This window comes from Python bivittatus, unplaced genomic scaffold, assembly GCF_059951505.1.
Source record: "Python bivittatus isolate LINGU-HERP-01145 unplaced genomic scaffold, Pbiv_v1 ctg000090_np1212, whole genome shotgun sequence".
Classification (NCBI taxonomy): Eukaryota; Metazoa; Chordata; class Lepidosauria; order Squamata; family Pythonidae; genus Python; species Python bivittatus.
In genome coordinates, this window is record NW_028277046.1 from 6311208 (window position 1) to 6323227 (window position 12020).

At 64.1% G+C, this 12020-nt stretch overlaps 1 protein-coding gene across 2 annotated transcripts; it reads left to right on the forward strand.

The window, feature by feature from the left end:
• The first annotated feature begins 419 nt into the window (after nt 1-419).
• Nucleotides 420-11668, forward strand: DDI2 (DDI proteasomal shuttling factor 2). Of its 2 annotated transcripts, XM_088136954.1 has the most exons (9): nt 420-654; nt 2319-2448; nt 3371-3628; nt 3790-3916; nt 4001-4128; nt 4347-4475; nt 4573-4676; nt 4832-5021; nt 8309-11666. In XM_088136954.1, exons 1-9 carry the CDS (start codon nt 517-519, stop codon nt 9880-9882), a joined length of 2778 nt encoding a protein of 925 aa, XP_087993080.1. In that variant the 5' UTR covers nt 420-516; the 3' UTR covers nt 9883-11666. The 2 variants fall into 2 exon arrangements, with proteins under 2 accessions (XP_087993080.1, XP_087993081.1); XM_088136955.1 differs by lacking the exon at nt 3371-3628 and having other exon boundaries at nt 8309-11668.
• The last annotated feature ends 352 nt before the right edge of the window (nt 11669-12020 follow it).

The window sequence follows — 12020 nt, forward strand, 5'->3', positions numbered from 1 at the left end:
TGCGTTAAAAAGCAGCTTATTTCCTTTCATGGCTGCAACGCCAAGAGCGGCCACAGGAGGGCAGCGTTTTCTGCCCTTCACCCACTGCCGTGTGGTTTTCAACAGGCGATTTTAGCTCAGTTTAACTGCTTAAACTCGGTTTCTCTTTTCTGCGCCTGCTCTGCTGCGCCTGGGCTCTTTTTGCCTTGTTAATATTAATAATCAGCTTACTAAAAAGGAAGAAAATGATGATAATACTCAGATGCGGTAAAAAGCGCTTTGCTTCCTTTCATGGCTGCAACGCCGGGAGCGGCCACAGGAGGGCAGCGTCCCCCCTTCCCCCGAGGCTGCCGGCGAAGGAGAGCCGGACGTGGCTGCTCGGCTGTCAGCGTGGTCCTGCGCGCCGGGGGCGTCTCCGCGCCGGGGCGCATGCGCGGCGCGCGACCTTTTGCGACGGCCGTCCGGCGGCGGCGGCGGCGGCGGCAGGCTTTCCGGCGGCGCGGCGAGGCGAGGCTGCGCGGGTGCGGGTGCGGGGCGATGCTGCTGACGGTGTTCTGCCTGCGGCGGGACCGCTCCGAGCTGACCTTCTCGCTGCAGGTGGACGCGGACTTCGAGCTGCAGAACTTCCGCGCCCTCTGCGAGCTCGAGTCCGGCATCCCCGCCGCCGAGAGCCAGGTGGGTCCGGCCAGCGCCCCGTCCCGCGAGCGGCGGCGGCGGGGGGTCCCCGAAGCCCTCGGGCCCGTCCGGCGCACGGCGCCTCTCCCGCGCGCGCCGCCGCCCTGTGCCCGGCCGGCGTCGGGGGGCGCCGCGGGGCCTTCGGGGCGGGTCGGGGCGCTGCGCCGCCCCCCGCCGGGCCCCCGCGCAGCCCCTTCCGCGCCCCTCCCTCGCCTGCGCTGCCCATCCGGTACCCGGCCCCCGCGGCACCGGGGACTCCCCGCGGCCGGGCCGGCGCCCCTGCGCAGCCGCCGCTCGGGGGGTGCGGGAGCCCCCCGGAGGGCGCTGCCGGGGCGGGGCGGGGGCGCGGCGGGGCGGAGCGGGGCGGAGCGGCCGCTGCCGCTGGCGGGTGTTGCAATGAGCCGCTGGCTGCGGAACTGGCTGGCGGGCGGCCAGGGCCGAGAGTCCAGCTCTGCTCGGTGGCCTTTCGCCTGTCTTCCGCCGGAGCGCCGGCGGTCTATTTTAGGGCTGGTCAGCTGCCTTGCCCTGCCCTGCCCTGCCCTGCCCTGCCCTGCCCTGCCCTGCCCTGCCCCGCCCCGCCTCCGCCTCCTCGGACAACGCGATAGAGCGGGCACGGCCGCGGCGGCGGCGGCGGCGGCGGCGGCAGGTTTTCCGTGCGGTGCCCAGGCGATCCCCGGCGCCTTTCTGTGCACCCAGACCCGGGCGCTGCCCCACCTAGTTTCGCCTGTGGTGGCTTGCCGAGGAAGGGGGGTTGGCCGATCCGGGGGGCCCCCGAGGCGCCTTCCCGGCCCCTTCTCTGGCCCGGCCCCTTTCGAAACTTGGTGTTCCTGGGACAGGCTGTGTTGACCTGGCAAGGCTTTGGGCACTGGCCAGATGGCCCCAAACCCTCTGCCAGATGTTCTGATCCCTCCCTTGGGAGCGGTGGATCCTGCTCCTGACGCAACCGGGCGGCTGCAACCCTCTGTACCGGTTCGGCCGGCTTGCCGGAACCCGTGGGTGGATCTGAGCGGCTGCGCGCGTGTGCTCGGCTTGCACCTTAATGGCACGGCTGCCGAGCAGGTGGCCTCTTCGCTGGCTTTTTCCGGCAGCGCTTTCTGCCAGATCCTCGCGGCGCCTGGGGACGCTCCTGGCTCTTGCAGTCTTGCGGGGGGATCTGGCCGGAATCAGCTCTGGGAATTGCCTTATGCGAGTCAGATCACCCGGGGGAGCCTTGCTTAAGGGAGCAGAGGAGAGGTGGCAGCGTGCGGTTGGATTGGCGTGACGTAACGGACGGCTGGAGCTTTGGGGCTGCAGAATACGTTCCTTCAGCCATTCGAAGCCACGGCTCTGAACGGCAGGGATGCGGCCCGAGACGGTCCGTCCAGGAAGAGATCACATCCTGGGTGGGGTTCCTGAGAGAACACCCCTCTCGCTTCGGGCCATGTTGGTTAGGCTGGTCCTTTTACACTACCCGGTTGCTTGGAGAGGCGGGCGGCTTTTGGTGCTCTGGGCAGGGTGCCCTTCTTGGCACCGTGCACTCTGGAGCTCTGGTGACCGGGGCTGGCAAATCATCCTGGTGATTCTTGGCTGTTTAACCTGCTGGCAATTCCTTCTGGCCCAGCAAGGCATCCCCCCGGAGGCCCGCTTCCTTCTGAACGGCTGGCGTGTGTCCCTTTCTCTCCCAGATCGTCTTCGCCGAGCAGCCGCTCACAGACAACCACCGGTCATTGGCTTCTTACGGCCTGAAGGACGGAGACGTTGTGATTCTGCAGCAGGTGGAAAATGCGCAGGCACAGCCCCCGGCCCCCTTTCCTGGTAAGAAATCTCTCCCCGCCACCTCTCGGCCTGGCCAGCCCACAGGCCCACGTGCTCTGGTGATTTCTGGCTGTTTAACCTGCTGTCGATAGAGACGACTGTGTGTAGCTCAGGGTTGAACTGTGGAGTCCTTGGGGTTCTCTGAGCTGGGCTCTTTTCTCAGAAATGTTTCGTAACTCGGCTAGGTCACATCTTCGGTGCTAGAAGGGAGTGGGGTTTGCTCGCTGTTTATGTACTGTGGCCTGCCCTGCCAGTGTTGGTGGGGGTGGGCGGTTTGTTTTGTTCTGCTGGTAGTTCCTTGATTAGGGTATTGTTTAACCTGCTGGTTGTAGATACTAATTACTTTGAAAGAGATCTGATCGCTTGTCCGGTCACAGTTAATGACGCTTTGGGAAGGGCTGCAGACCTCCCCCTGCCCTCCCCCGCCGCTTCAGTCAGCTCCCCACGTTTCTCCTCCTGCTGTTAATCCTCGAGGGCTGCTTTTCTCTGAAACTCTGCATAGAGCAGTGGGTTTGCCAGAAACAGCATTCGCGAATTTGGGAGCAGAAGGCAGGGGGTTCAAAGTAACAATAAATCAACGTTTGCCGGGCTCTTCCTCTGCTTCCTCTCTGAGGCTCCTGGATTCCCTGGGTCCTGTCTTGGGCAGGTGGGGTGGGATGGGGTCCCCAGCCCAAGGCTCAGCTGGGCAGTCTCTGGTCTCTTGAGGGAACGGCGAGGGTGGATTACATTTTCCAAACTCTGGAGAGCTGATGTGGCTTCGGAGGAGGGGGAGTGTCCTCTTACCCAGCCCTCCACTTCTCAAACCCAGCGTAGACGGGGGCTCTGGTCTCCGTGTCTCCCCTGTGGGAGCGGCCGCCCTCTTCCACCAGCCAAGGCCCCTCGGGTGAGGCTGATCCAGTGTTATCTTCCCCCCCGCCACTAGGCCTGCCCAGGATAGACTTCAGCAGCATCACCGTGCCCGGGACGTCTGCCCAGCTCTCCCAGTCGCTCCAGCCGCCGCCCCCGGCCCCGGCCCCCTCCCCCTCCCAGCCCCTGCCCCCTCCCGAACTGCCCTCCTCCCCCCAGGGTCTGGATAACCCAGCCCTTTTGCGAGCCATGCTGCTGGCCAACCCCCACGAGCTCTCCCTGCTGAAGGAACGCAACCCTCCTCTGGCCGAGGCCCTGCTCAGCGGAGACCTGGGTGAGTCCTGCCGGGGGAAGCCCCGGGCTGCTGGGGTCTCCGGGTGGACGGCCTCCCTTCTGCGGTCTGGAGGGAAGCGCGGGCAGAGAGGGGCCGTGGCCCAGGCCTTCGGCAGCGCTGCTCTGCACCGCGAATTCCACCCAATGTGCTTTGTACCCCAGAGAAATTCACCCAAGTGCTGGTCGAGCAGCAGCAGGATCGAGCGCGCCGGGAGCAGGAGAGGATCCGCCTCTTCGCCGCTGACCCTTTTGACCTGGAAGCTCAGGCGAAGATTGAGGAGGACATCAGGTAGCAGCCCCAGGGGCTGTGGCGGGCGGGCCTGGCGGGCCTGGCACTGGGAAGCCTCTCACCCGGCTTTGCTGTTGGGCCCAGGCAGCAGAACATCGAGGAGAACATGACCATCGCGATGGAGGAGGCTCCCGAGAGCTTTGGCCAGGTGGTGATGCTCTACATCAACTGCAAGGTCAACGGCCACCCCGTGAAGGCCTTCGTGGACTCGGGTCCGTCTTGCTCCTGCGGCCCCCTCCCTTTCCTGCTGCCGTGGAGCGGGGCTGCCAGCCGGGGGGGCCGGCACCCAGCTGGCCGCGAAGCGTTCCAGGGGGCCTTGCCGGTCCAGGGAGGAGCCCGCGGGCGGGCGGGCGGCAGGGCTGAGGTGGCCCTTGGGAAGAGCCCCCCCAAGTGGGGGGCATGTTTTCAACCGGGCATGCCCTCTTGGCAGGCGCCCAGATGACCATCATGAGCCAGGCGTGTGCGGAGAGGTGCAACATCATGCGGCTGGTGGACCGGCGCTGGGCTGGCATCGCCCGAGGCGTCGGCACCCAAAAGATCATTGGCAGGGTGCACCTGGGTAGGTGTTTGGGGGGCCGGCTCTGCAACACCTTCCCTGGGCGGAGCCTGGCTTCTGGGCGGAAGTAACGAACGCTGCCCCTGTTCTCTCTGCCCAGCCCAGGTCCAGATCGAGGGGGACTTCCTTCCGTGCTCCTTCTCCATCCTGGAGGAGCAGCCCATGGACATGCTGCTGGGCCTGGACATGCTGAAGAGGCACCAGGTGGGGCAGCGGGGGGGGGGGGGGAGCCGGAGTCCCACGGCCGCAGCACGAATCACGGGAACGTCAACCGGTGGGATGGCTGAGAAGGCCCCCCAGGAGCCCCTGGCCCGGCGACACGCCTCGGCCAACCCTGCGCCCCTTGCTTCCTTCCCCAGTGCTCCATTGACCTCAAGAAGAACGTGCTGGTGATTGGCACCACGGGCTCTCAGACGGCTTTTCTGCCCGAGGGGGAGCTCCCTGAATGTGCCAAGCTGGCGTACGGGGCAGGGCGGGAGGACGTGCGGCCAGAGGAGGTGGCGGACCAGGAGCTGGCCGAAGCCCTACAGAAGTCTGCCGAGGAAGCAGGTACGTGGGAATGGCTGGCAGGAAGTGCCCGAGGCTGGCTCAGTCGGGGCACTGGTGGGGAAGGGAGCGTGCCAAAAATGGGAGCGGCTCCTTGCCTTTGAGCGATCTTCAGGCCGGCGGTTTCCTGGCGGTGCTGGAGTTAGGGGAAAGGGACCCTGTTTGTTCAGTCCGTGTGGAGTGCTTGATTTGGAAGGAACACCCAGTCGGGTGTCTGGGGAGTCTCCGGAGGGGGGTCCGGGAGGGGCAGATTGGGGGTGATGCGATGGGGGAAGCCCTGGGCGCCTTTTTTGGTGGGGCCCCAAGGACTCGGGCCGCGTGCCTCCAGACTTGTCTGGAGGGAATATGCAGCGGGGGGAGCTGCGACTAGCAGCTTTTAAGCAGGGATTTTAACATTGCGCCCTAGTTATCCAAAGTAGGAAACCGTAGCTGAGTAATTTAATTAACTTTAACTGAGTTCTCATCTCCAGTCATCGTTCTCAGGAGGGTCTGGAAGGAAAATGCGTCCTCGTCTTGCATGGAGTTCTTTTTCGGTTGATTCCGTCGGTTGCGCTAATGCTTTACGGCAGCCGTTTCGCTTTCTCTGGGGCCACGGTCCTGCTTACACCCCACTTGCTGAGTCCCTCCGAGGACAGCAGCCGTCCTTAACAGCTCTCTCTGGGTGAATCCACCCTTTCTCTGAGTCCCGCAGAGGCCACGGTCCCGTGGCCCCAGCGGGCTTATTCTGGGACTGCCCCCACCCCCCGAGTCAGACACAGAGGAAAGGAAACGGAGCTGAATTTGTCTGTCTGGATGCGTCCCTCATCCTTCTCTCTTTTGGCACCGTTAGTTACAGGTGGATTTTTCCAAGATGGCCGCACCAGACCCCAGGGGGAGAAAGCCAGGCCGAGAAGGCGTTGCTCAGCTTCCAGGCCCTCCGCTCACCCCAGGGCCCTTTGCATCCTCTTATAGGAGCTGGGGCTCCCCCTGCCCCCGAGAAAAATGCTTTGTGGTCAGTCAAGCGGCGGTTTTGTATCCTTATCCTGGCATTAAAGCTCTCCTTTAACAGATCCGGCTCAGCCTTGAGTTTTACTTAGCCCTGAGCAGCCCCCCACCCCCATCCCCCGGCTGGGCAGAGGGCTGTCCCGCATCGAAGGCCCTCGGCTGGCCGTGCCTTTGTCTTCCGGTGCTGCTCGGTTTTCTCGGCTTCCGTCCCGCTGCCCCTTGAGAAAGGGAAGGAGGCGGGGGCTCGGAGATCAGCCCCCCCCCGCTGGGTGGCCTGCCAGGCTGCGCGCTGCGTGCCCGAGGGGAGGCTCTGTGGGACGAAGGACCCCTTTGCTCCGTGGGCTGCTCCTCGGCATCTCCCCTGCCCTGGGCAGTTCAGCGTCTTGACCGCAGTCCCTCCTTTTGGGTTTTGTTGCAAAGGGCCTTGTCGTCGGAACGACGCAACTGCTGCTTCCCCCCCTTCCCCAAACCTAAAGTCTGCTAAAGATCGGAACGAGCGTAGCCCTGCCGAGAGAGAGAGAGAGAGAGAGGGAGAGCGGCCCAGACCCTCCGGGCACTAGTTTTTCTGCCCGTGGAGTTGGAGGGCCAGCAGTGGAGATGCAGATCCCCTGGACTGAGGAACTAGCTGGCATAACCCTCACCAACTCTGCCCGCGTCCCGCCAGCTAGCACAGAGGAGAGAAAGAGGAAGGAGCTCTTGAGAGGACCCAGAGGGCTTTACTGGAGCCGAGAGGACAGGCAGCGTGCCAGGATCAGGAGAGAAGCGCCTCTGGTGCCGGAGCAGGACCCTAGCCAGGCAGCCGAGGCAGTGCAGGCCTGACCGGCCTTTCCCAGAAGCACAGGACGGTGCTCCAGAGCAAGAGGAGCCGGACGCCCCAGAAAGTTCCAGGTTTCCCAGTTCAACGGAAGCCCTCCACGTTGCCCTAGCCTGAGTGTTTGAGCGCCTCAGTCCGTGGGGCTTACGCCCCGTAAGACCTCCTTGGCTAACCGGCAGGAACGGGGCAGGACGAAGAGGAGCCGCAGCCAGGGAGCGCCGGGGGAGCCAGCGGTAGTTGAGCGTAGGAGCCAGGGAAGAGGCCCTCGCCCCGCAGAGGCAGGAGAGGAGGACAGCTGGCAGCTGCTTTGGAAAGAAGGGCCAGGAGGGGGGCAGAAAGGGCCCCTGGACGTGGCGCCCCAGAGCACGGTGCATGTGGTGTGCTAACCCAAGTTTGGTGTGTTTGTCTCCTAATCCAAACAGAATGCCAGAAGCCTAGATGCATGTAATGTGGGTTTGCTGCCGCTGGAGAGGGCCACAGACCAGGTACTGCGAGCTCTTCCTCCCTTCTCGCGGCTCCTTGAGGGGGGTGGGGAGAGCCGCCTCTCGCGGAGCCATCGGCCTGGAACCAAGGAGGGGACCCCGGCGCAGCAGTCCCGGCGGGGGCCCCTCGCCCGGAGGACCCGAGCAGCGGCGTGCTCATCGACGACCCTGGATGCCTGACTTGCGGTCCCGGCGGCTGGGCGAGGCTGGTCCCTGCGGGAACGGCAGCCGGGGAAGGAGGGGTCCGGCGCAGGTATGAGGCGAGGCGGCCCAGAGCCCTGGCCGTTTCGGTTCGCTGACCCTCTCGAACCCAGACGTAGCGTCTGCCTTCTGCGCCTGCATCCGTAGCAGAACCTGACCCCCACCTGGAGAGCCGAGCGGGGGGGTTTCTTTGCTGGGCATCTACTTCAGCTAAAGCAAGCTGCATGTGGGCACGAGGAAGGGCACAAGCGAGGCTTGGCTTGAGCTAACAGGATGGCCCGTCCCTCGCCGCCAGCCTAAGAAAGCGCATGTCTTCTGCCATCTTGCAGTCGGTGGCTGCGGGGGGAGCTCCTCCACCAAGCCCGTTGCGGCCCTCCTTTTCTCCTCCTCAGAAGACGGAAAAGCCAGCTGACGTCTTTATAGCCTATGAATAGGCTATGAACTGCAGTACAATGTCCCTTCGGGGGGGAGGGGGGGGACATCCATCCGTTGCTTTCTTTGAAATTTTGCACCGCCTGCCTCTCCGGGGGCTCCCCCACCGGGGTGCAATAGATGGTGGCGGGGAGGAAGGGAAAGGGAGCCTATTTGGGGACCGCGGCGGTGGTGTGGGGGGAGTTGGGGGCGGTGCTGGTGGAGGAGCTGTTCCTGCTTGCCCCCCCTTGTGAAGGGACGGACGGGAGGCCGGGCGAAGCCGGGCTCGCGCCCCGCTGCCCCCCCAAGGCCGTCGCTCTGAGCGACTCCAGGCGTCCCCTTGGAGGCTTTGGGGGGTCTCATTCTGTCTTTCCCTTTCTCTCCTCTTGTGTGCGCAGAGAATGATACAGGAACTACCTCACTTGAAGCTCCATCTCAACCAACTTCGGATGGCTTTAAACGTCCAGTTTGTTTTCCAGAACTTGGTCTGAAGACTAACGATAACCCCACAACCCGATCGCTCGATCGCTCCTCCTCTGCTCCTTCGGTTTGCTCCCCGCTGAGCGGCCGGGCAGAGCCCGCGAATCCCAGAGCCGGGAAGTCCCTGGATTCTCTTCTGGAGACTGCGGGGTGGCTGCCGCCGGCATCGCCGCCGGCTCTCGCTGGTGCCGGTGCGGCTTCCGCTGAAAATGCTGGGGCCAGCTCCTGCCTCGGGGGCTCACTTCCCACCCGAAACATACCTGCTAAGATGGTCGCTTCCAGCTGCCCACCGACGGAGGACGTTCCTGGCCTGGAGCCTCAGGAGGCGGGGGGAGAAGGCAGCCCCCGCAGCACTTCCTTGGAGGTGGACGCCCCCTTGCCTCTAGAGCCCATGGAGCAGAACAAGGGGTCAGAGCTGCTGGCTCCAGATTTCCAGATGTACGGGACCCCCAGGGAGGAGGAGCCCTCCTCGGGCGAACAGATGGAGCCTCTGCGCGTGGGGGACGTTTCTGCAGAGGAGCGCCTCGGGGAGGGAGAAGAGCAGGGAGGGACTTCCCGTGCGGCCGAGGGGAGGCCGGAAGGGGCCGCCCTGGCCCGGCTGCTGGGGGGTGACCCCTCTGCTCCAGAGGCCTTGGATCCACCCGTCCCTGGGCCAGCTGGCGGGAGCGCCAAGGACCCTGCGATGGAGCTGGAATTGTACAAGCCACACGACCTTCCTCTGCCTCTCGGTCTCCCCCCGGCCGGTGGCTTGACTCAGCCTGGAAACGCCATGGTCGGCCGGTCCAGGGAGCAGGATGAGGACCCCAGCATCTCCCTAGCCTCTGCCCTGAAGGAGCTCCACCGGCTCCTGGTCGTGAGCGCGAAGCACGACTTCCGAGCAGCTTGGCAGGAGGAGAGCTGCTCCTCTGCCGCTCCTCCCGAGGAGCCAGCTCCAGCTGAGGAGAGACAGGACTTGGTCCTCTCCCGCCTCGAGCACCCCGGCCTGGAAGCCGCCTCCTCGGAGGCTGGGACGGGGATGCTGGAGGGGCCCTGTTTCGCTGGGGGGCGTGAGCAGGAGGCTCCGGTTGCCCAAGGAGCCCCTGGCTGTAGCTGCTCCCTCGCTGCCAGCCCTTCAGGGGCATTGGGCCGGCAGCAGGGCGACAGAAGCTCGGAGGTCGAGGCTCGCCGGTTACCCTCCGGGCAGCTTCCCAGCTGTGCTGCTCCAGGGCAGAGCTCGGGCCCCCGGGTGGCGCAGGGCGTTCCCAGCCCTTCCCCAGAGCAACGGGGAGCCTCTGGTGGTGTCTCCGAGGCGGACCCACCAGAGCCGGGCCCTCTGCCGGCCGGCCTCCCAGGAGCCCACCGCTCTCCTCTTGCCCCAGCTGCAGACCTCGACCAGATTGTGGGGGCCGGGTTCACACCCCAGGAAGCTGGAGAAGCACTGGAGCACGCGGGAGGGAACGCCGACCTCGCCCTGCTCATCTTGCTCGCCAGGAACATCGTGGTTCCCACGTAGCCACGGCCACCCCCTCAGTGCCTGGCCCTGTTTCTGAAAGAGCCCACCTTGGCTGCGTTTGATTGAGCTGTATTTTTTTTTAGAAAGTGGGAGAGGAAAAGAAAAGGGTGATTTATTTCAACCAGATCACCTCCTGTTTCCCTTGTTGAAGTTAGGCCACTTAAAAGAAGCAAATATTGGTATTGTATGGAACCCCAAATTTATTATTACGATTATTCTGGTAACGTTTATGGAATAAACTTTATTTAAATATATGGTTTTAGAACAATATGCAAATGTAGGGCTTAGAAACATTAGACTCAGATCCCGCTTACCTCAAGGAAGCGCCAGGAGGTATTTGAGAGCAGAGACCACATCTGGCACCCGGTTCCTGCTCACCTCCGAGGGCTGCTGTGTGCTGGCCCTGTGCCTGCCCCCCCTTCTGCTTAGCCTGCAGCCAGGGGTGGAGAGTCACCTGCGGGCAGAGTGCTCCGTGGGCAGCAATCTTGGCATGCTGTGGGGTGAGGCTGCCCCCGCCAGGGCCAGCTCTGGGAGTGGCAAGCGACTTGGCGTCTTCTGGTGGGCTCCAAAGGAAGCAGCCTCGGGAGCTTGTGGCCCGCTGGCGGAGGCAGAGCCATCGCTTTGCAGCGTCGGATCCGGGGGCAGGTTGGCATCCCGGTGCTGGGCACGGCAAGAAGGTGGTAGAGCTGGGTCAGAGAGGACGTTGATGAGCAGCTGAACCTTTCCAGTTTTCTTTCTGCCAGCCCATGAGGGGCACTTGGGTGGGGAGCAGAGGGGTACGGTGGGGCAGTCGGCCGCCTGCCCTTAACGGGGCGGGCTTTGGGCTCGAGAGAGAATTTGGGTTGGGATTGACTCCCCCGATGAAAAGGTGGGAATTTCCAGCTGCTGCTACTTCTAGCTGTGAGCAACCATCCATTTGGCGTGATTTTGACTGATTCTGCAGCGCAGGGCTCTTTAAGTTGAGGAGGGGGCCTCCCTCTGTGCTTTTTAAGACTTGAACTTCATCTGCATCTTGAGGAAGCAGGCAGCCGGTGAGGTCTCTTCTGTTCCCGTTAATTCAGAGTGGTGGGCTGAAAAATTATGGAGGAGTTTTGAATGGGGGGGGGGGTTACCGGACGGTGCAACTGTTGACTTGGCAAGGGCTGTGGCGCGCTCTGTCGGGATTCCTGATCGCGGTCGGCAGGGGAGACTCAAGCCTTTTTCACGGGAAGGTCTCCCCCCCCACCCGTTGCGCATGGCAGGAGTCCCCTCTTCAGGACCCCGTGCCGCTGCCTGTCTCCATGCAGGCTCTGTGGAGGACCCGGCCCTCCGGGCTGCAGCTGCAGGAGAGGAGTCCTCCGGAGGCCCAGCCCACGGAGGTGCTGCTTGGGGAACCCACGGGTGTGCGTGCTCCAAGGGTGGCGCCTCCCGGGCAGAGAAGGCCCAACCGGAGGGCGTCGCTGGAGGCTTCGGCCCCCGTCGAGACTGCAGAGCGGTTGCCGTCGTAGGACATTTGCTTACGATTACGGAGGAGCCATCCGGATCTGCTCCCCCGTGACCCAAGCTGAAGGTCTGGGCCGTCTGGCTGCCGCCCTTGAGTCGGGCGTCTTGGCACTCTGCGCGTGCAAGGCGCCGGGGCCCCTCAGGAATCGCCTGCTGCTTCGCGGGGCTGCCCCTGCCCTGCCCTGCCCTGCCCTGGGGAGAACGTCCGGCTCTCCTGCCGACGATCAGGTCGCACCTTTGAGGCTCGCCTCTTCCTTTTTACCAAAAATAAGGACATGCTGTACTTGGGGGTTGCTTCTCGGCTGGGAGAAACTGTAAACATTTTGAATTTAAAAAATAAAGACGTGTTTTCTCATAGCGGTCGTCCGATAGAGCTTCTTTACGGGAGCTGCTCGGGTGCAGCCGGCTTGGAGGCGTTCTCGGCCAGCGTTGCCCTGGCAGTGCCAAGGAGGGCCGGCGTTGGCGCGGCGGGAGGGAGGGAGGGGGCGCGGCGCGTGCTGCGTGGGCCTCGTCACAAGGCGCCCCTCGGCCGAGCCTTCGCCCCCCGCAAAGCAGCCGAGTGCGTCTGGGCTCCTTCCAGCAGGCCGCCGCCTCTGAAGGCAGCCGATGGCTCCCGGCGTCCCTCGGCCGGAGAAGCTCGCCGGGGGACCGGCGCC

Bases quoted from the DNA above. Each gene is read 5' to 3' on its own strand.
- DDI2 (XM_088136954.1), top strand. From the start codon at position 517: ATGCTGCTGACGGTGTTCTGCCTGCGGCGGGACCGCTCCGAGCTGACC. The intron at 655-2,318 runs GTGGGTCCGGCC...TTTCTCTCCCAG, and splicing joins TCCCCGCCGCCGAGAGCCAG to ATCGTCTTCGCCGAGCAGCC. The intron at 2,449-3,370 runs GTAAGAAATCTC...CCCCGCCACTAG, and splicing joins GCCCCCGGCCCCCTTTCCTG to GCCTGCCCAGGATAGACTTC.